General features: G+C 62.3%; 1 protein-coding gene across 5 annotated transcripts; it reads left to right on the top strand.

Annotated features, from left to right (window-relative positions):
• The first annotated feature begins 1,261 nt into the window (after positions 1–1,261).
• On the top strand, positions 1,262–20,318 carry CDC42BPG (CDC42 binding protein kinase gamma). Of its 5 annotated transcripts, none has more exons than XM_068555295.1 (38): positions 1,262–1,454; positions 3,998–4,089; positions 4,172–4,255; positions 4,961–5,056; positions 5,368–5,516; positions 6,043–6,136; positions 6,389–6,589; positions 6,715–6,963; positions 7,419–7,498; positions 8,350–8,447; positions 8,543–8,623; positions 8,893–8,984; positions 9,086–9,265; positions 9,676–9,768; positions 9,906–10,030; positions 10,108–10,180; positions 10,372–10,478; positions 10,576–10,690; positions 10,904–11,052; positions 11,133–11,221; positions 11,534–11,586; positions 11,674–11,769; positions 11,863–11,922; positions 12,244–12,349; positions 12,663–12,796; positions 12,879–13,018; positions 13,113–13,194; positions 13,863–14,079; positions 15,059–15,121; positions 15,234–15,833; positions 16,384–16,455; positions 16,855–16,952; positions 17,034–17,118; positions 17,223–17,343; positions 17,486–17,603; positions 17,758–17,881; positions 18,003–18,088; positions 19,609–20,318. In XM_068555295.1, the coding sequence occupies exons 1-38, from the start codon at positions 1,295–1,297 to the stop codon at positions 19,663–19,665; spliced, it is 4,719 nt and encodes a 1,572-aa protein (XP_068411396.1). In that variant the 5' UTR covers positions 1,262–1,294; the 3' UTR covers positions 19,666–20,318. The 5 variants fall into 5 exon arrangements, with proteins under 5 accessions (XP_068411396.1, XP_068411395.1, XP_068411400.1 ...); XM_068555294.1 differs by having other exon boundaries at positions 17,486–17,609; XM_068555299.1 differs by lacking the exon at positions 9,676–9,768 and having other exon boundaries at positions 17,486–17,609.
• The last annotated feature ends 2,071 nt before the right edge of the window (positions 20,319–22,389 follow it).

The following is a 22,389-nucleotide window of genomic DNA, read 5'->3' as shown; positions in this document are numbered from 1 at the left end:
ACTTGGGTGCTGCCACGGCGCAGGTCTCTGAGGAGATCAAATGGGAGACCCTGGGGGAAGCCCCCAGTGTGCTGCTAGGGATGCTCAGTTCAGCTCCTCAGAACTTCATAGAGCGCCTCCCCCCTCAACACTGGCAAATTAACCCTGTACGGACTCAAGAAGGTCCCCATCTGAGGCAGGAGGCAAATCTCCAAAGAGATTTTTTAATGGAAGAATTTGTTGTCTGAAGCCACTAAAATGCCCCACCCTTTGGTCCCTCCTCTTGGACAGCCCCACAGCCCCATGGCGTCTGGTCCAGCCCAGCTGAAGGCAGCTGGACAGAAGTCAGAAATATCACTGGACAGAGTCAGTCCCTCCCCTCTCCCACCTCCTCCAGCCCAGCCTCGACCTCTCCTTGGCCCTCACGTTCCAGGCGGGCCTCCCAGGCTTAAAAAGCCTGTGGTGACATTACCAGCCCCGCCCCACTCCAGGGTCTAGCTGCGAGGCTTCCTCACCCTCAGCCCCTCAATTCACCTTCGTCCTTCCCAAGCCTCAGTGTGTCCATCTGCCAAATGGGTGTAACCATACCTGCCTCACCTACCGGTCTCCCGGGTCGGCTGTAACGATGCAAACAACATTAAATCAGAAACTAGCCAGTTTTTTGGAGGGGGTGCCGAGAGGCCGGCATCCCGGGGAGGGAGCGGACTACAACTCCCATCCGGCTCCGGGGCCGCGGGAGTCCCCAGCCCCTCTCCCCGCGCTGAGGGAGAGGCTGCCCCTGCTCCAGGGGGGCGAGGGAAGCTGCAGTGCCCTGCGCATCCCCCACCTAGGATAGGGGCAGGCGAGGGCCATGGTGGGCCTGGGCCTGGGGCCGCGAGAGGATAAGTGCGCCCGTCCGGGCCGCGATGGGACACCCCTCCCCCACCTCTCCTCCCCCTCCCCCACCCTACCCCTCTCCCCCTCCCCACCCCACCCCGCCTTCTTTGCTCCGCCCCGCCCAGGAGTTACTCTTCGGGGCCCGCCCCCCCACTTCCTGGCCGGGAGTTGGGCCCGCCCCCGCGCGCCTCCGCCCTCCCACCTTCACCTCCAGTCGCGTCTCCCATTGGGCGGCGCACACCTGCCCGTCCGTCGGGGGGCGGGGCGGAGGGTGGGGCGCGGCGCCCAGGTGAGGGCGCGCAGGCGGCTCCGGAGGAAGGTGACAGCGGGGAGGGCGGGAGGGTGGGGGGAGGACGCGCGGACCGACAGACGGACGGACCGACGGGCGGGCATGCGGGCGGCTCGACTCTAGCCCGGGCTCAGGGCTCCGGCCGCAGCCATGGAGCGGCGGTTGCGCGCGCTGGAGCGGCTGGCGCGGTGCGAGGCCGGCGGCGGCCCGGGGCTCGACGGCCTCCTGGATCTGCTGCTGGGGCTGCACCAAGAGCTCAGCAGCGCCCCCCTGCGGCGGGAGCGCAACGTGGCGCAGTTCCTGAACTGGGGTGAGTGGCCCGGGAGGGACCGTGGGGGGGTGGCCCGAGGGACACCGCGCCAGGAGCCTCTCCCTCCGTGCTCCACGCCCACAGACCCTCCCGCGGGGAGCCTCACTCCCACAGGTTCCCCCCGCTCCCAGACGACCCGCACTGGCCCTGATACGTGCCACCAGACTCCGGCCCTCTCAGTCACCTGCACACTTTACCCTCGTTCAGATTCACACACACACACTTGTTCCCACTCCCAGAACCTGGCACGTGTGCACCACACACATCTCAGACACACAGAAACTTGGCCCCAGGTGTAGACCCCAGACACATGTACACAGTACACGCTCCACACAGTCACCTCATGACCCGTGAGAACACAGCCTCTCACACGGAGACCCCTGTGCATGTGAGCCACTGACACACATGCTTTCTCTGGCTCCCACATTCCACAGACACACTGAGACACTCACGTGCAACTCCTGGAGAGACCCAGGGAACCCTGCCGACCCCCGCACCCATGCTGGATCTGATACACACTTGTCTGCTTCCACTCACAGATCCATAGGTAGTGCACACTTGCAGGCATCCGCCGCCCACCCCACCCCACGCTTCCATTTCCCTGCACACCAGACCACCCAAGACTGGACACAGGAACCAACCTCAGACCCTTTGTGCGCAAGCGGCTGGCCAGGCCTCCTGAGGGCTGCTCCCCAGGGCTGGGGAAGGGGGCTGGATGGAGGTGGGTCTGCACCCCTTCCTGGCGTTGACTCATCTGAGTCACTGGGAGTGGCTGGCCCGGGATGACCCTGAATCCAGTGTGGGCACTGGTGCCACCCCCAGGGCTCCCTGGTCACGCCCGGCCAGGCCATGGGGGAAGGCCATGGGGGCCTGGCTTGGAGGGCGGGGTGAGGCGAGTGTTTGCCCAGTGGGCGACTAGCATTCTTGGCACTCCTGAGATCTGGGCAGGCACGAGGCCCAACCTGGCACGGTTAGGGGCCTGTGAGACATGCCAGTGAGTTGGGTCCAGTGCCAGCCCTTTCCTCTAGGGTGAGGGCAGTCGGAGGGCCCCTGCCTCTGCTGCCCACCTGTCTCCCCGGTACTCCTGCATCTTATGTGTGTGTGTCTGACTGTTGTCATCACCCCCTGTGATGCCCACACACACGTGTGCTCCTCCCTGCCTGCCTCTGGCACCTCTGCCCTGGACCCCAGCGTGGGGGCCTGTCTGTTGACATCTCCCCAGGTAACTCACAGAGCAGTGACTCACTCTGCTCCTGCCCCAACTTGTCCCTGCTCCTGCCCAGAGCCCCCATCCCTGCAGCAAGGCAAGGGGACTGGGCAGCCTGTCCTGGGGGCCTGGGTCCTCCCGACTATGGGCCCCAGGTTTTGGCCCCTGTCTGGCTGATGGATAGCCACCCTCACCTCAGGTTCCCCCTTGCAGACCTGCAGCTGCTCCTCCCCAGCTGCACACATGGACCCAGGAAAAAGACAATTAATTTCTGTAATGAGGTTTCCACACCACCCATGCTGGGGGGGTTCTGCCTGATAAACCTGTGGAGCAGCTCTCTGTCCCAACCACAGACCTGCCCAGCTGGCAGGGAGTTTACCTGCTGGCAGGGGGAAACTGAGGCAAGGAGCCAGACTGTAGCTGCCCCCAACCCCTGCTGCGCCCCCTCACCTCCCTAAGTTTCCAGGCCCCAATTCCCTCCCACAGGCCTGGGGCTCCTCCAGGCCTGGAAGGGCCGGGGAGTGGCTGGACATGTCCCTCCTGGGAGTGTCAGGGGCTCTAAGGAGGAGGTTCGTGGCCAGATGCAGGTCCAGAGAGCGAGGCAGGGCTCAGAGTCATAGGGCTGGTCAGGCCTGGAGGAGATCCTGAGCGCTCACACCCTCAGGTGCCAGCGTCGGGCGCCAGGGAAAGGCGTTTTGGCCCTGTTTTTGAGTCTTGTGAGAACCTGGGCAGACCTCACTGTGCCTCCGGCCTGAGGAGGCCCCACACGGGGAGCACAGAGCCTGCCCGCCCAGAGCCCCGTAGAACCGTGCCCTACCTATCCTCCGGGGCCGCCCCAGGCCTCACTCCAGCCAGGTACCTCTGTGCCTACAGAGGGACCCACAGCTCCTCAGTGGCAGAGAAGCCTCTCTGGGGACAAGGAATGTTGCCGGTCCAGTTTCCCAAGACAGGCCCTGGCCTGGTCCTGCTAAAGGGCCAAGAACTGTGAGCTGGAGGTGGGAATGGTATCCCCATCATTCCAGGGTGACCTGGCCAGCCATGGTCAGCCCCCAGGCTGGGGAGAACTACAAATCCCATCAGCCCCTGGGATAGAGGCCACCTGGAATCTGGGGACAGGGGTCCAGGGAACCATGGATTCCGGAGGGCCAGGTAGTCAGCCAAGCCAGGACCCCACCTTCCATGCTTCCTGACCGTGGCTGAATGGGCTGCAGCGCCTGTCAACCCCTTGGCCAGAGGCCATCCCTGCGAAGGTCATCCCTGCCCTGGCCTTGTGGGAGCTGCAGGTGAGAGAGAGCCTCCCTGCAGGCTCTCTGAGCCCCACTTTGTGTGCCCTCAGTCAGCCCCTTCATAGCAAAGGTGAAAGAGCTGCAGCTGCAGAGAGATGACTTTGAGATCTTGAAGGTGATCGGCCGAGGGGCCTTCGGGGAGGTGAGCAAAGGGCCTTGGGGTGGGGGGTAGGAGGGCGTTTGCACCCAGGCTGGACTGATCCCAGTGCTCTCTGTGGCCTCAGGTCGCTGTGGTGAGGCAGAGGGACAGTGGCCAGATTTTTGCCATGAAAATGTTGCACAAGTGGGAGATGCTGAAGAGGGCCGAGGTCAGTGTTGCGTCTGGGGGAACTCTGGGTGGCTACAGACCTCCGGGACCTGCAGGGGAAGCGGTCGGGCATGGCTGCGAACAGGAAGAGGATCCACCCCCGGCAGCGCGTATTCCTCCTATCCCTTCCACACAATAAGCCTTTCTTAGAACAAGCAGAGTTGTTCCCATTTTCTTCCTTTTTTTTTTTTTTTTTGGCCACGTTGGGTCTTCGTTGCTGCGCGTGGGCTTTCTCTAGTTACGGCGAACAGGGGCTACTCTTCGTTGTGGTGCGCGGGCTTCTCGTTTTGGTGGCTTCTCTTGTTGTGGAGCACGGGCTCTAGGCGTGCGGGCTTCAGTAGTTGTGGCACGCGGGCTTCAGTAGTTGTGGCTCGCGGGCTCCGGAGCACAGGCTTAGTAGTTGTGACGCATGGGCTTAGTTGCTCCACGGCATGTGGGATCTTCCCGGACCAGGGCTCGAACCCGTGTGCCCTGCATAGGCAGGTGGATTCTTAGCCACTGCGCCACCAGGGAAGTCCCCCCATTTTCTTTATGATAACACTGAGGCCCAGAGCCATAAAGCACGGGCTCAGGCTCACACAGGTGACCTTGATCCACATTCCTAGACTTACTGAATCTTCCTCCATCCCCTGAGCTGGCAAGGTGGGGTTCCTGGGCTCCGATCCCACCCCCCTCCCTTACCCCCTGTGCCCCAAAACTGTTGCAGACGGCCTGTTTCCGGGAGGAGCGGGACGTTCTGGTGAAGGGGGACAGCCGCTGGGTGACCGCTCTGCATTACGCCTTCCAAGATGAGGAGTACCTGGTGAGGATGCTCAGCAAAGCTGGAGGGGGTTACCTGGGGACAAAGGAGAAGGCTTTTGGGGGCCAGAAGCACTGATCCAGGAAGAGAGAGACCCTCCTACTGGGACCGAAAGGCTTCCACTCCCCACCAGCTCAGGCCTAGGGCCTCCTGCCTGAGCTTTGGCTGGGAGCTGGCTGCCCCAGAGCTGCTGGGAGACACAGCCTTGCCTTCCCAGAGCCCTGTGGGACCCCTGTGAGGCGGGTGGGAGATGGGTCCCTGGGGCAGGTGCCCCCCCGCCATCTGATTCTTGCCCCCTGCCCACCACCTTCTAGTACCTGGTGATGGACTACTACGCTGGAGGGGACCTCCTCACTCTGCTGAGCCGCTTTGAGGACCGTCTCCCGCCCGAGATGGCCCAGTTCTACCTGGCCGAGATGGTGCTGGCCATCCACTCGCTGCATCAGCTGGGCTACGTCCACAGGTAGGGTCCCCAAAGCCCCTGCTGCACTTTCAGTCCCTGTTGACAGCTCTGGGGGCAGCTGACCACATAAGTGCCAAGCCCTGTGCTGGGTGCTTCGTATGCACAGAACCTTTGAATTCTCACACCCAAAACCTTGTGTGATGGGAGCTGCTATCATTCCATTTTCCAGATGGAGGTAGTCAGGGCTTAGCACAGGTAAGCACCTGGCTCACGGTGACTCAGCCAGTGGGTGGCCGAGCCGTGGGTTGCACTGGGGGAGTCTGACTCCTGTGTCCCCCACGGTACACTCAGCTGCCTCCAAGGGTCGTCCTTATGGGTCCCTCTCCCCAACTTAACCACCTTCCTTCTTCGGAGCCAGGAGGCCTGGCCATCATCCTTCCCCCCTCCCACACGTGGGCACACACACTGCTCACGTGTGGATGCAGGAACATGAGCGAGCATACACACACTCGCACACCCAGGCATGTGCCTAAATGCACATCTACATGCACAGATCAAGCCCCTCACTCTCCCTGTCCTCCCCCAGGGACGTCAAGCCGGACAATGTCCTGCTGGACATGAACGGGCACATCCGCTTGGCCGACTTTGGCTCCTGCCTACGGCTCAACAACAGTGGCATGGTAAGGGACCCCGCCCTAGATGGGGACGGAGGAGACCTGGCTGGGAGAACTCCTAGGGGAACGGGAGGCACCAGGCCTAGTGCAGGTGGCATCAGACTCCCAGGGGAAGGAGGGGCTAGGCCTGGGGCCCAGGTGGGGGCACCGGGCCAGCCAAGCCCTAGGGAGTTGGGGTGCTAGGCCCAGACCTGAGGCCGTGGTGAGGGGCCGAGCCTGAGGCTATGGTCATGGCGTCATCAACACCACCACCCACAGGTGGATTCGTCGGTGGCAGTGGGGACGCCCGACTACATCTCCCCTGAGATCCTGCAGGCCATGGAGGAGGGCAGGGGCCACTACGGCCCACAGTGTGACTGGTGGTCCCTGGGGGTCTGTGCCTACGAGCTGCTCTTTGGGGAGACGCCCTTCTACGCTGAATCCCTGGTGGAAACCTACGGCAAGATCATGAACCACGAGGTCTGGCCACCAGGCCCTGGGGTTCTGGGAAGGCAGCGGGACTCCTGAGTCTGCGAGGTTGGAGATGCCCGGAGGCAAGGGTGGGATTCTGGACACTCACCTGCACCCCTCCCCCGGGCCTGCAGGACCACCTGCAGTTCCCCCCAGATGCGCCCGATGTGCCGGCCAGTGCCCAAGACCTGATCCGCCAGCTGCTGTGCCGCCAGGAGGAGCGTCTGGGCCACGGAGGGCTGGACGACTTCCGGAACCACCCCTTCTTCGAAGGTGTGGACTGGGAGCGGCTGGCGACGAGCACTGCCCCTTACATCCCCGAGGTTCGCGGGCCCATGGACACCTCCAACTTCGACGTGGATGACGACACCCTCAACCATCCAGTGAGTGGAGGGGCCCACAGCAGTGGGGAAACTGCCTTGAATCTCAGTGGCTGTGGGACCCTCCCCCGCACCGCGAAGTTTCCCAAAGCAGTTGCTGGGCTGGGGATGAGGCCTTCAGACCCCAGAGACTCATGGGAGTTATGGTTCACCTGGGCTGGTTCACCTGCACTGAGGTGGGTTGTGCCAAGTTAAGGTCCTTTGATCACAGGTGTCATCCTGTTAATTAGAAATCATATAAGAAAGAAAATTCCCAGCAGCACCTGGGAGGCTGGAACCTCAAAGACTTATGGGAGTTGTAGTCTTTTTGGGGGGGGGGCTGTGTTATCCCTCTAGGTTCTCACCTGAGCAGGAGGAGGTCGGCACTCAGTCCCAGGGGGTCTCCTGGGTCTCGAGCCTCCACCTGGAGCTGTACCTGTTACAGGTACAGAGCTGTACCTCTCCTTCTCCTCCTGCAGGGGACCCTGCCGCCACCCTCCCACGGGACCTTCTTAGGCCACCACCTGCCATTCGTGGGTTTCACCTATACCTCAGGCAGGTGAGTCTAGTCCTCACACACCTGGTGGGAAGCTGGGGTCTGCTGGCCTGGAGAACACCAGGAGCGTAGCCCATCAGGACCCTGGGAAAGTAACTGAATGGCCCACCTGGTATCCGCATGAGACAGGTGCTCGGGAAGTGTGCTCTGAGCCCTCAGCCGGACAACCCCCCCCATGCCCTCAAGGTCCTGGTGGGGCTATGCCTCCTATGGGTCCTGCCCCAGCATTTGGCCCTCACAGGACCCTCCACGGCTGGCTGGGCGAGTACTGGACTCAGAGCCAGAGGCCTAGTACTGCTCCCCAAGCCTCACTTTGTACCCCTATAAAATGGGCAGGATGCTCTCAGCCCAGTTCCATTTATGGGGCTGGTCTGAGACTGCAGCGAGGTCCTGGGGGAGTGGGAGTTGCAAAGTGTAAGCAGATGCGGATGCGTCTGACCCTCACTCGTGGAGCGCTCACTATGTGCTGGGCGTGGGGTCCCCTGGACCCTTATCACTGAGTCCTCTTGACGGCCCTTGGAAGAGCCCCTAGCATCACCTGCATTTTCCTGTGAGAAAACTGAGATTCTGATATGTTCAAGGTCACACAGCTTGTAAGGGCCAGGGCTGGGGCTTGAACCAGGGCCCGGGGACCCTGGAACCACTGCTCCGGGCTGCTGCCCACACTAACAGCCTGAGGCCTCCTAAGGGCAGGGTCTGGTCTTGATTGTTTTTCTTCCCAGCACAGAGCCCAAACTTGGGTACAGAGCTGGTGCATAGTGGGTGTTTCTTAGGTGAATGCATGTTTGGATGCAGAAAAATGGAGGAGGCTGGGGGGTGGTCTTTGCCAACTCTTGTTGCCCTGCTCTCCCCAGTCTGGGCCCTGAGAGCAGTTCTGAGCAGTTGGCTGCCCTGGAGCGGAAGCTCCGCTGTTTGGAGCAGGAGAAGGTGGAGCTGAGCCGGAAGCTCCAAGGTACGGGGGAGCCGGCTGGGCTGGGCAGGGTGGGTCTGCCCCGGGGGCTGCCGCTGCAGGACGAGCTCCTCACCTGTGGGTGCCCCCCACTGCAGAGGCTCTGCAGACCCCCTCAGACCATCGGGAGCTGGAGCAGCTACGGAAGGAAGTGCAGACTCTGCAGGACAGGCTGTCAGGTACCCCCCAGCACCCCGTCTCTTTCCCCTCTACCCTCAGCTTGGGGGCTGAGCTGTTTTCCCAGCACACCTGAGTCCAACCTGGGTTCCAGTCCTGCCCCTGCTCGGTACGTGCTGTGTGATCTTAGGGAAGTATCTTAGATTCTTTTGAGTCTGCATGTAGAAAATGGGCCAAGCTGGGGTGAGGGTTCCGTGAGATACTGCACATAGAGTTCCTGGCTGAGGCTGGGCTCTCAGTGTGTGCGGGTCTCAGTGACAATTCCTGGCAGAGACGCTGAGGGACAGCAAGGTGGACGGGCACCCGGCTGGTAGCTCAGGCCAGGACAGTGACCTGCGGCAGGAGAGAGACCAGCTCCTCCAGGTAGGGCTTGGTGAGGTGGGTGAGTGGCCCAGAGTTCGATGCTAAGGGGGTCCGTGCCCTGACTCCAGGCCTTGCCCTCCCCACCCCCACCTGGACCCCAGGAGCTGGTTGAGGCTCGGGCAGGGCTGCGGGCGCAGGAGCAGGAGCTGTGCAGGGCCCAGGGGTGGCAGGAGGAGCTGCTCCAGAAGCTGCAGGAGGCCCAGGAGAGAGAGGTGGCCATGGCCAGCGAGACCCAGGCCCTGAACTCCCAGCTGGAGGAAGCCTGGGATGCCCAGAGGGAGGTGAGTGATGGGCGTGGGTGGGGACAGCAACAGGGCCCTGCCACCAGGACCTCTGGTGTGGCTGGGGAGCTTGGTTCGGGGTGCCGGGAACACCAAGTGCCTTTGCACCCCCTCTGTGGCTGGCCGAGGCCTGAGCGAGGGAACAGGTAGGGTGGGCAAGGGTCCAATGCCTCCACTCCTGCTGCAGCCGGCAGAGCCTGAGAGTCTGGAGCAAGGCCAAGAGTTGGGGTGGACAGGGACGTCCCTGGCGGTCCAGTGGTTAAGACTCTGCGCTCCCACTGCAGGGGGCGCGGGTTTGATCCCTGGTCGGGGAACTAAGATCCCACATGCCGCGAGGAGCGGCCAAAAAAAAAAAAAAAAGAGTTGGGGTGGACAAGGTCAGCACTGGCTGCCTCTGCACCCCATCCCAGCTGCAGGCCCAGGTGGCCACCCTGAGCCAGGAGGTGACGCAGCTCCAGAGACAGCAGGAACGAAGCCTGGAGAAGGAGGCTCCCCAGATCAAGGTGGTGGGGCCTTACCCCCTGCCAAGTGGCACTTCTCTTGGCCTGACCCCGCTCAGGGTCCTCAGGGCCAGGCCCCAGGGGTAGGGTGGGCCATGGCTCCTTGGGCCCCTGCCCTGAGCCCTCTCCATGTCCTGCAGACCATCCACACCGCCTCTGAGACCAACGGCACAGGATTGCCTGAGGGCAGCAGGCCTCAGGAAGCACAGCTGAGGCAGGAGGTAGCTGCCCTGCGTGTGCAGCTGGAGCAGGCCCGCGGCCACGGGTGAGCTGGGCAGCCGGGGCAGGGGACAGGGCGAGGGCCTGAGCTGGGCGTCACGGAGTCGTCCTCCCCCCCCGCAGGCCGAGTGGGAAGGAGGCGGCTCTGCGGCGGCTGCAGGAGGAGAACCAGCAGCTGAGCCGCGAGCAGCAGCGGGTGAGCAGGGCGGGCAGAGGGCCGGAGAGACAGGCCAGTGGTGGGACAGAGGCGGGGAGCCGGCAGGGCGGGCAGGCAGGGCTGCCAGGGCCGCAGGCCAGCCATAGTGGGCGAGCGAGGGTGGACACGGGTGGGCCTCAGGGGTGCTGGGGCCTCTGGGGGCTGAGCCCTCCCTCCCACCCGGCCCCCAGCTGGTGGACGAGCTGGAGCGGGAGCAGCAGAGCAAGCAGAGACTGGAGGGCGAGCAGCGGGAGACGGAGAGCAACTGGGAGGCCCAGATCGCGGACATCCTCAGCTGGTGGGGGCCCCGGGGCTCGGGGCAGGGGCGGGGCGGGGGCGGGGCCCAGGCAGGGCTGAGGGCGCGGCCCCTGACCCTGAGCCCCCTTCCCAATCAGGGTGAATGACGAGAAGGTGTCAAGAGGCTACCTGCAGGCGCTGGCCACCAAGATGGCCGAGGAGCTGGAGTCCTTGCGGAACGTGGGCACCCAGACTCTCCCTGCCCGGCCGCTGGTGAGCCCCGGGGACACCCAGGGGGAGGGGTGCCAGGAGCCGCACTCCACAGGTAGGGACACTAGCTCACGGAAGATCAGGGACTTGCCTAAACTCACACCGGGTCAGGGGCAGAGCTGGGGCTTTGAGCCTGGCCAGGTGGTGTGGCGGGAGAGGGCCTCTGAGGTAGCCAGGCCCTCGGGGCATCTTACGTTGATTGCCCCTGGCCACCAGGATCACCAGTGGAAGGCACGGCGGCTGCAGAAGATGGAGGCGTCAGCCAGGCTGGAGCTGCAGTCAGCACTTGAGGCCGAGATACGGGCCAAGCAGGGCCTGCAGGAGCGGCTGACGCAGGTGCAGGAGGCCCAGCTGCGGGCTGAGAGGTGAGACCACGGGCAGGCACTGCGAGGGGCCCAGGACCCATGCAGAGGCCTGTGGCGAGCTCTTGCCTGGTTCTCCCCAGCCGTCTGCAGGAGGTCGAGAGGCAGAACCAGGGCCTGCAGCAGGAGCTGGCTACCCTCCGGGAGGAGCTGCGGGCCCATGGGCCGGGGGGTGAGTGGCCGTCTGTGTGCCTTGTCCTAGAGCAAGTCCTCTGCTCCAGGTCACCAAGGGAGTCCCACGACAACCTGGCCGGGCTGTGGAGACAAGAGTTTGTTCCAGACTCTGCTGCCTAACCCACTATCTGTTAGCTAGCACTTACTGAGCACCTGCTGTATGCCAGCCCCCCAACCCTTCCCGGCCTGTGGTCATTTCCCCATTTTACTGAGGTGGAAACTGAGGTCCCCGCCCTGGCCCCTGGTTTCCTCAGTGACAAGTGTTAGGGTGGAGTCCCTGGTCCCAGTGACCTGTGCCCTCTGTTTGCAGACACCAAGCCCTCAAACTCCCTGATTCCCTTCCTGTCCTTCCGGAGCTCAGAGGTAAGAACGGGTACGGGGCTGGCTGGGGCAGAGTCCCAGGGGAGGACACAGGGACCTTGACTCTGCCCCCGTCCCATTCCCCAAAAGGATTCCACCAAGGACCCCGGCGTCTCAGGAGAGGCCCTGAAGCCTAGGCTGGAGCCCGAGCTGAGGCCAGAGGGCCGCCGCAGCCTGCGCCTGGGGGTGAGGACCGACAGAAGACCCGCAGTTGGGGGAGGCTGGGCCCCCACCCTCTGCCTGTGCACGGCTCACCTGTTTGCTCGCCCTCCCCTGCAGACTGTGTTCCCCAGAACGCCTGCTGCTACCACACCCCCTGCAGAAGGTCCTCCTGCAAAGGTCAGTGCCCGGCGGGGCGGAGCGGGGGCACCAAGCCATTCTGCCAGGTTTCCAAGGACCCGCTTGGGTTCCCCCCACGTGCGTCCTGGCTGGCAGACTGCAGTGGGGCTGGCGGTGGCGGCAATAAGTTTTGAGTACGACCACAGACTCGCTGGGGCTCAGAGTTCACACTGCCACCTGGCTCATTCCCTGGTCTTGCGCGAACCTCAGGGTGGCCGGGGTGGCGGGGTTGGGGGGGAGTGCGGCCGGGGGGGGGCGGGGAGCGCGAGGCCCTCGGAGGCCGCGATCAGGCATGGGTAATGGGCGTGTCCCCCTCCCCAGCCTGGCTCACACACGCTGCGCCCCCGGAGCTTCCCATCCCCCACCAAGTGTCTCCACTGCACCTCGCTGATGCTGGGCCTGGGCCGCCAGGGCCTGGGCTGTGACGGTGAGACCCTCACCCACTCCACCCCCCTGCACACCAGCCTCCCACGCGCCAGCCACAGCCCCTAGGTGGGGGGAACGGAAGTGGCCCCGAGCCTGCCACACCCAGGCAGTTTCAGGCCAGGCCACTGGCGCCTCCCGGTCAGCATTTCCCACTGCTCCGTTTTCTTTTTCTTTTCTCACTTTATGGGGAATCGGTGCCAGCTCAGGGGTCACCATGGCCCGAGGGGAGCTGGGGCTAGGAGGGCCCAGGGTCCCGGGTCCAGGCTGCCCGCACCCCACCTCATACCACCCATCGGCTCCCGCTTTCCCCACAGCTTGCGGCTACTTCTGTCACTCGACTTGTGCCCCACAGGCCCCACCCTGCCCCGTGCCCCCTGACCTCCTCCACACGGCCCTGGGAGTGCACCCTGAAACGGGCACGGGCACCGCCTACGAGGGCTTCTTGTCGGTGAGCCAGCACTGGGGGAGGGGGAAGACGGGCGTGGGTGGCTGGGCCCTGGCAGGCCCTCCCACGCCTGCTTTCCCCCCAGGTGCCACGGCCCTCGGGTGTCCGGCGGGGCTGGCAGCGAGTGTTTGCTGCCCTCAGTGACTCGCGCCTGCTGCTCTTTGATGCCCCAGACCCGAGGCTCAGCCCAGCCAGCGGGGCCCTCCTGCAGGCACTGGATCTGAGGTGGGTGCCAGGCGGTAGTTTGGGGCAGGGGATGTGTGGGTCAAGGGGGCAGCCGGGGCCGTGCGACCTCTGACCGGCTCCATGAACCTCCCAGGGACCCGCAGTTCTCGGCCACCCCTGTCCTGGCCTCGGATGTTATCCACGCCCAATCCAAGGACCTGCCCCGAATCTTTAGGGTGAGTTCGGGGTGGGGGGGTGGGGTGATGGACCAGACCTCTGTCTGCCTCTGTGTTGTCCCCACTCCAGCCACTTTTCTCCATCTCCATGGTTGCCCCCTTCCTCCCGCCCCCCTCGCCTCCACATGGACGGCTACAGTGGCTTCCGCTCTGGTCCGTGTAGCTACACTTCATCCTGCAGTGCAGTTTTCCATATATGAAGCTGGTTGTGTCCTGCCGCGTTTAGGACCCTTCTGCGGCTCCCCATCGCCCTCAGGATGCTCCTAACCGTAGCCTTGAGGCCCCACATCTCTGACCCTACCAGCTCCCTGCCCCTCCCCGACTCCAGCACTCCGGGTTACTCCACTCATCCCCCAGGCTCCGGCAGAAACGTCTCTTCCTCTGGGAAGTCGTCTTTCACTGCTTAGCCTGGGTGAGGGGGCCCCACCCTGTGGTCCCACAATGCCCCATCCTTCCCCTCCGATGGCACTGGTCCCCGGGCTCTGGAGTCATCCCCATGCTTGTCTGACCACCTCACCTGGCTTATCACCTGCTGCAAGACAGCACCTAGCAGTGCCCTGGGCAAGCCAATGCCGGTGCTAATAAGCATCAGCCGATGGAGAGAGGGACGGGAGGAAGGACGGCTGGCTCTTGGCCCTCTGCCCTCCAGCCTGAGTCCCCGCCCACAGGTGACGGCCTCCCAGCTGACGGTGCCGCCTGCCACGTGCACCGTGCTGCTGTTGGCGGAGAGCGAGGGCGAGCGGGAGCGCTGGCTGCAGGTGCTGGGCGAGCTGCAGCAGCTGCTGCTGGACGCACGGCCCAGGCCCCGGCCGGTGTACACGCTCAAGGAGGCCTACGACAACGGGCTGCCGCTGCTGCCCCACGCGCTCTGCGCCGCCATCATCGGTGAGCCTCACACAGAGGGGGCGCCGCCCAGGCAGGCTCGGGGGAGGAGTCCCGGCCTGCCACGGTCACTAGGGCCGCTGTCACTGCCCAGCCCCTGCAGCCCTGAGCTGTGGACCCTCCTGCACATGTGTCCTCCTCGCCACTCCTCTGGACACGGCTGTGTGTGTGGTGAGGGACCTGGGCTGAGGGTTGGGAGCCTGGCTTCTGCCGCTTCATTTCTCTGCGCCCTCCTTTCTGCTTTTTCTCAAAGAATCTCAAGTGAGCAAAAAGAGCAGAGGCTTTAGGAAGAGATAAAGGAGGGTTCCGCTCCTGACTCTTACCAGCAGCCAGGTGACCATGGGGGAGCCTCACACTGTCTCCTGCGGGGCTGCTGTGTTCAGCCAGGAGCCTGGTGCACAGCGGGGCCTCCGTGTCGGACAGCTGGGGAACAGGAGAGGAGGCTCCCTGGCCTCCCCCAGCAGCCAGGCCCTGAGCCGGCCCTGCCCCGGCCCTGCCCCGGCGGGCTGGGACCTCTCCCTGCCATCCCTCAGGACGGGAGCTACAGGAGCCACTGCCCGCATCCTCCAGGTCCCCTGTGTCAGTCTGGAGCCGGGGAACAAGGGCATTTATCGAGCAGGGATTGCTGTGAGCTTAACACTCACCCTGCACTGCTTCATCTCTTCACAACTTCACAGCAGCTGTGTGAGAAAGGTTGCCACTATTATCCCCGTTTTACATAAGGGGAAACCAAGGCTCCAAGAGGTGACGAGACTTACCCCAAATCCCACAGCTCGGGGTGGGGGGCCTCTCACCCTGACTCCTGTCCCCGTGGCCCTTCCCTGTTAGAGCCAGTCCAGACTCTGGGACAGAAGGGTCCAGTGATGCAGGGGCAGTGTCCTCAGGAGAAACCGAAGCTTAGCAAGGGCAGGCAAACTGCCCAGTCTCCTGCCTCTGGATGGGCCTTTGGACCCCTGACCCTCTCCCTCCCTCCCTCCACCAGACCAGAAACGGCTTGCTCTGGGCACTGAGGAGGGGCTGTTTGTGATCCACCTGCACAGCAACGGTACCTACCAGGGTGGGCGGGGTGCGCGTCAGCCCCAGGGGACAGAGGAGGCCGGGCACCGGGCTGCTCCTCACCGACCTGCCGGTGACACTCTTCCTCGCCAACCCCACAGACATCTTCCAGGTGGGTGAGTGCCGGCGGGTGCAGCGGCTGGCTGTGACCCCCACCGCGGGCCTTCTGGTCGTGTTGTGCGGCCGCGGCCCCAGCGTGCGCCTCTTTGCCCTGGCCGAGCTGGAGAATGTGGAGGCATCAGGTGCCAAGATCCCCGAGTCTCGAGGCTGCCAGGCCCTGGCAGCCGGGCGCATCCTGCAGGCCCGCACCCCCGTGCTCTGTGTCGCAGTCAAGCGCCAGGTGCTCTGCTACCAACTGGGTCCAGGCCCGGGGCCCTGGCAGCGCCGCATCCGCGAGCTGCAGGCACCAGCACCTGTGCAGAGCCTGGGGCTGCTGGGTGACCGGCTGTGCGTGGGCGCGGCCGGCACCTTCACCCTCTACCCGCTGCTCAACGAGGCTGCGCCCTTAGCGCTGGGAGCCAGTCTGGTGCCTGAGGAGCTGCTCCCATCCCGCGGGGGCCTGGGTGAGGCCCTGGGCGCTGTGGAGCTCAGTCTCAGTGAGTTCCTGCTGCTCTTCACCACCGCCGGGGTCTATGTGGACAGCGCCGGCCGCAAGTCTCGCATCCAAGAGCTGCTGTGGCCAGCAGTGCCCACGGGTTGGGGTGAGGCCTTTGGAGGGCCAGGCTGGGTGGGGCCCGACACCTGCAGTGTAGCCCACACGTTGGAGGAAGACAGGGCCCTGCCCAAACTCCTGAGCTTGGATTTGGAGGCCAGCGTGTGTCCTCCTGCCCGACCACACCCTTGGTGGCTTGCACGGGATCTTCCTCCCATGCCTTCGCTCATGCTCTTCCCCTGCCTGAAGTACTCTCCTTTTCGTACCTGGCAAACTCTTAACCGAGTCCAGCCCCAGTGGCAGCTCAGGGCCTAGAGCTGGTAGGCCCTCCAGAAATGACCCCCATGATTGCTGTCATTATCATTACAGCTTTCACGCTCCCTCCCTCCCCCCCACAATCGGTCCTTTGCTCCTTTTTGCTGCCCCACCTCTGTTCAGACCTCTGCCCTGGCTCTCTGCACCTTTTGTGTGTGGGGGGCCTGCAATTCTTCATCACATCCAGCACCCAGCCCAGGCAAGCGCACCCCAGAGGCTATGAATGTTTGGAGGAATGAATGAATGAATGGACAGGGCAGCAGGGGAGTTTCAAATGTCCACAGGTAGCTGGTGTGATGGGCTACAGCCTGGAAGAGAGGGACAGCGCTCCTTTCATGAACAATCGCCCGTCTCGGGTGAGGCCTGTGGGTTGGGTCCAGACTGCTGGGGGCCAATTCCCAGCTCTCACTCACCACGGAGTGAGACTTAGCTCTGGGGTTTCCATTCCCTCATCTGTAAGTTAGGGGCAATAATACTACCTGCCCGGAGTTGTTTGAGAATTAAAGGAGAAAAAATATGCAACATGGTTAGAACTAGGCCTGACATGGCTTAGAGTGAGTGCTCCCTGATTGTTATCTCTGACTTGCTATGGAGGTTGGGTGGGGCACCTGGGAGAAGAAGGACCTTTGGTGGGGTGTGGAAGTTACGGTGCTGTGACAGTGCACAGGGTGTTCCCTGTGATAGGGAGGGGGAAACAAGCCCAGAGAGGTGCCTCACTTGCCTGGGGCTGCACAGCACAGCTTCCCACTCTACAGGTTACGCAGCCCCCTACCTGACAGTGTTTAGCGAGAATGCCATCGATGTGTTTGATGTGAGGAGAGCAGAATGGGTCCAGACGGTGCCACTCAAGAAGGTGAGGGCCTGCTCAGATCCCTGGGGCTGGACTGGGGTGCGGTCGGGTAGTATGGCGTGACCTCTGTGCCTGCTGCCTCAGGTGCGACCCCTGAACCCAGAGGGCTCCCTGTTCCTCTTTGGCACCGAGAAGGTCCGCCTGACCTACCTCAGGAACCCGCTGGCAGGTGAGGGAGAGTGGGGGTGGGAGGAAGGGGTGTGACCCTGAGCACCAGTTGACTGGCGCCGTGGGATCTTGTGAGCACCGCCCAGCTTTCTGCTTCTCCTGCAGATACGGACGAGTTCGACATCCCCAACCTCACCGACAACAGCCGGCGCCAGCTGTTCCGCACCAAGAGCAAGCGCCGCTTCTTCTTCCGCGTGTCGGAGGAGCAGCTGCAGCAGCAGCGCAGGTGCGCGTGCGTGGTGCGGTGGCTGGGCGGGACCTCCTACTCTTGGGGGCGGGGCGAAGCACGAGCCTCCTCGTCCCGTCCCGGAGAGGGCGGGGAGGTGTCACCTTAGCAGCCTTCCTCCCTTCACCCCTTCCCCCTGTAGGGAGATGCTGAAGGACCCTTTTGTGCGCTCCAAGCTCATCTCAACGCCCACCAACTTCAACCACCTGGTGCACGTGGGCCCTGCAGACGGAAGGCCCAGCGCCAGGGACCTGCCCCCAGTGAGTGTGAGTCCTCTGGAGCCAATCCCAAGCCTCCCTGGTGAGGCTGAGCCAATCACCGGCCTCTGCTTACCTGGGACCCGGGACCTCAGGGCGTCCAGGCCGTATGCAGTTCATTTGACCTGGTTCCAGCCTTCCACACTGTCCCCAACAGGCTCCGGAAGAGAAGGGCCTAGGTGCCCGCAGCTCTGGCCCGCAGCGGCCCCACAGCTTCTCCGAGGCCTCGCGGCGCCCAGCTTCCATGAGCAGTGACGGCCTCGCTGGAGACGCGGACCACAGTAAGGACAGCCTCACAGCCTCCACGACCTCTGCGTCCCTCCCCCATGTTTCCATCCCCTTTGGACCCTTCAGACCTGATCCTGGATTTTTGTCCCCTTGCTTATCCTGCTCCTGGAGCAGTGAAGAGGAAGCCTTGGACGTCTCTGTCCAGCGAGTCGGTGTCCTGCCCCCAGGGATCTCTGAGCCCCGTGGCCTCCCTGATACAGGTGAGCCAGTGGGGGCTTTCCCTTTCCCCATTCAAAGGCAGGCATTTCTGTTTCGTGCTGGGCCCTGCGCTGGGACCTGAGGCCAGAGAACAAGCTGAGCCCATCCCTGCCTTGGATGCTAAGAGATGCTGACTCTCCCCTGTCTCGCCCCTTAGTGGGTCCCAGCAGGGGCCTGGAGGCAGGTCAGCCTAGGTCTGACTGTCTTGGCTCTGACTGTCCCAGCAGTGTGGCCCCGGGCGAGGTGCCCAGCCTCCCTGAGCTTGTCGCGCCTGTAAAATGAGGTTATTGTTATGAGACCTGTAGGAGGTACCTGGCACAAGGGGAGAGCACCACAACAGGGGAGCTCTTGGATTTTTTTTTTTTGGCCACGCCACATGGCTTGCGGGATCTTAGTTCCCTGACTAGAGATTGAACCCAGGCCCTCAGCAGTGAGAGTGCAGAGTCCTAGCCACTGGACTGCCAGGGATTTCCCGCTCTAGGAGTTCCTGTGGGTGAGAGGTCAGAGGAGGGAGCAGTCCACTCTGGCTGGGGACCAGGAAGATCTAAGGATTTGGGAAGGCTCCCACTCCCCCTCCAGCCACATCTCCAACTGCCGCCCCCGCTGCAGCCACACCAAGCCACTCAGAGCCCTGGGACCACCATGTTCTTTCCCACCTCCAGGCCCTTACCCCTGCTGTCTCCCCTGCTTCTCTTGAAATGCCCTTTCCTGTCGTCCACCTGATTAAGGCCCAGGCCATCTTCAAGGCTCTGCACCACTGTCACCTTCTCCAGAGACCACTTGGCTGCCTGGTCACGTGGTCACTGCCGCCCTGGGGCTGGCGCCACCTTTGGCGCCCTCCTCCCTCCACCTCCTAACTGTTGGTCCTGCTGTGCTGTGAATTTCGTCTGGGTTCCTTGATTGTGGGGGTCAAGTTTGTCTTCTGCCTGGAGTAAAGCCTATTTGTTGATTGAATGTAGAATGGAGTGAATGAACAAAGGGGCTTTGGTTTGGGCTCCAGAGTTCAGTAGGATTTCCTCAGGCTCTTCTCACGTACCCCTACCCCACCTCACATCTGACCTCCTCCGATGGCCCTGCCGCAGCAAGGGATGTGTCCTGGGGAAGCCTCTGGGAGGCACTGACGTGGTGAGGGAAGAGTCCTGCTTCCTCCTTCTTTCTTTTTTTTTTTTTATAAATTTATTTATTTATTTTCGGCTGCATTGGGTGTTCGTTGCTGCGCACAGGCTTTCTCTAGTTGTGGCGAGCGGGGGCTACTCTTCGTTGTGGTGGGCGGGCTTCTCACTGCGGTGGCTTCTCTTGTTGCGGAGCACGGGCTCTAGGCGCGCGGGCTTCAGTAGTTGTGGCTTGCAGGCTCAGTAGTTGTGGTGCATGGGCTTAGTTGCTCCGCGGCATGTAGGATCTTCCCGGACCAGGGCTCGAACCCGTGTCCCCTGCATTGGCAGCCGGAGTCGTAACCACTGTGCACCAGGGAAGTCCCCTGCCTTCCTCTTTCTACCCTGACTTCTTTCTGTTTCCACTCCAGGTCTCAGAACGGCCCCGGAGCCTCCCCCCGGCCCCTGAATCTGAGAGCTCCCCTTGACACCCTCCGGCGGGGCCCAACCCCCAATCCCAGGACCGAGAGATGTGAGGGAGCAAAGAGCTTGAGGAACGCCATATTCCGGCTGGTCCGGGACGTGTGGAAATCTGGACTCAGGGAGGGCCTGGGCTGGGCAGCCATGGCCTGGGTTGCTAGGACAGGGCCGGGGTGGGGTGGGATCTGACTCCCAGCCCTCATCCCGCCCTTCGCTCTGCTCCCAGCCCCAGCCTGTGCTAGCCATGGGGAATAGGATGGCCCCCTTCTGCCCTGGGGGCCCCTCTGCGCCAGTGTCCAGGGGTGATTTTGCCAGAGCTCTCACTTCCAGGGCCAAGCCCCAGGAGTGCTGTGCGCAAGAGTCCAGAAGAGGGACAGAGAGGGGCCGGGTTCCTGGGAGCAGTCTGGGGTCTTGGCTGTGGACTGTCTAACCCTCAAGGAGGTTGAGTTGGGGCATATCCCAGTCTCTGCTCAAGGTCAGGGCAGGAAAGACAGGCTCTAATCCAGAGAAAGAGGTAGAGAAGGAGGGAGAGGATGTCGGTGAAGGAGGTGAGAGAGGCAAGGGGGAGGAAAGGAAGTGCAAGAGGAGGGGATAGTGATTGGAAGGAGGTGAAAGCCATCCAGAGGAGGAGAGAAGGGTAAAGGAGGAGCGATGGAGAAGAGAGAGGCCAGAGGAGAGGGGTGGAGGGAGAGGGAGCTGGGAGAGCACACGCGCAGGCGCCTTCTGTCTGGGGGGGAGTCGGTGGGGGTGGGAAGAGGGAGGGGTTCCGCGAGCCAACTGACATTGTCATCTAATCTGTCCAGGAGGAAGATAACTCCGAGCCAGGGATGGGATGGGGGGGTATTTATAAGGGCTACTTGGTGGGAGATGGGCACCCTACGGGTTTCCAGGCACACTCTGGCCCTTCGCAGAAAGGCGAGGGGTCCTTTTTCTCAAAGCTTCAACCACCTGTGTATTAGGGGATCATAGGGGCATTTTATTATTGATCACAGTCATTATTATTGTTATTATATTACTATTTTTATTAAACCTCCCCCTACTGATGAGTAGGGAGCAAAATAAGTATTTATCTCCTCAAATGCCATATTCCCGGGAGGGATAGACCCTGACACTCTGTGAGGCAGTAAGAAACCAATAAAGACAACTTTGTAAGCTGCTGGCCTCCCCGCCTGGATCTGTCTTCCTGGGGTTTAGAAAATGGAGGGAGGAGTGGGGGCATCAGAGACAGCTAAGGACCAGGTTGTCTTCCTGTATTTTCACAAATCGGATGATGTTCACATGGGGGTAAGTGAGGAGAGTTTACAAGCAAAGGGACGGGACTTCCCTGGTGGCACCGTGGTTAAGAATCCGCCTGCCAGGGCTTCCCTGGTAGTGCAGTGGTTGAGAATCTGCCTGCCAATGCAGGGAACACGGGTTCGAGCCCTGGTCTGGGAAGATCCCACATACCGCGGAGCAACTGGGCCCGTGAGCCACAACTACTGAGCCTGCACGTCTGGAGCCTGTGCTCCGCAACAAGAGAGGCCGCGACAGTGAGAGGCCCGCGCACCGCGATGAAGAGTGGCCCCCGCTTGCCGCAACTGGAGAAAACCCTCGCACAGAAACGAAGACCCAACACAGCCAAAAATAAATAAATAAATGAATGAATGAATGAATGAATGAATAAAGAAAAAAAAGTCCTGGAAATCAGTAAGCTAAAACTTTGTATAATTCCAAATTAGATGTAAGACTTGACAAAAAAAAAAAAGAATCCGCCTGCCAATAAAGGGGACACAGGTTCGAGCCCTGGTCCAGGAAGATACCACATGCCGCGGAGCAACTAAGCTCCTGCGCCACAACTACTGAGCCTGCGCTCTAGAGCCCGCGAGCCACAACTACTGAAGCCCGCACACCTAGAGCCCATGCTCCACAACAAGAGAAGCCACCGCAGTGAGAAGCCCGCGCACCGCAACAAAGAGTAGCCCCCGCTCACCACAACTAGAGAAAGCCTGTATGCAGCAACGAAGACCAAACTCAGCCAAAAAATTAATCAATTAATTAAAAAAAAAAAAGCGAAGGGACGGTTTACAGAAGTGTGGGCAGCATCAGAGGAACCCACCAAGGAGTGGCGGCGCCCTGAGCCCCGACAGCAGTGAGGAGCTGGTATCACCCCCGGGTCAGCCGGGCAGGAGAAGGCAGGTGTTACTCTGCGGGAGCCAGGCAGGAAAAGGCAGGTGTTACCCTGCGGGAGCTATGGCTCTCAGTAGAAGCACTTGGCCATGGCCAAGCAGGAAGGCAGCCCAGGAAATTAATTCCTCCACCTCACTCTACTCCCTCCCTCCCTCCCTCCCATCTCCTGCTTCCTTTTGTCCAAACCCAAGCAGCAGCCAGAGGCCCCCTGGAGCTGAGTTTCTGCAGGTCTAGAGGGCAGCCTTTGGGGTCCAGAGCAGGGTGGAGACGGGAGGAAGTGGATTTGAAGAGCACATCCTGCTGCCCCACCCAGGTGAGACTGCTGAGAGGAGTAGGGGGAGGGGAGGTCTGGGAGGGGTCTCACGTGTTCTAATCTGGGGTGTCCATGACTGGGCAGGACCCAGGCGTTGAGGCTGGGCTGGGTGAGGCAGGAGGATAAGGGCTGCGTGCTGGGATCAGGGCAGGCTGTGCCCTAAGGCTCGTGGAGGGCCCTAAAGGTAGGGAAAGGGGCCTGGTTAGAGATGGGGATTGGAGGGTGCCCGTGAAATTCCAGGGCCTGGTTAGGA

The sequence above is a fragment of the Eschrichtius robustus genome, chromosome 11, assembly GCF_028021215.1.
Source record: "Eschrichtius robustus isolate mEscRob2 chromosome 11, mEscRob2.pri, whole genome shotgun sequence".
NCBI classification, from domain to species: domain Eukaryota; kingdom Metazoa; phylum Chordata; class Mammalia; order Artiodactyla; family Eschrichtiidae; genus Eschrichtius; species Eschrichtius robustus.
The sequence above is the reverse complement of the archived record's forward strand: the minus strand, read 5'-3'. Positions and strand labels throughout refer to the sequence as shown.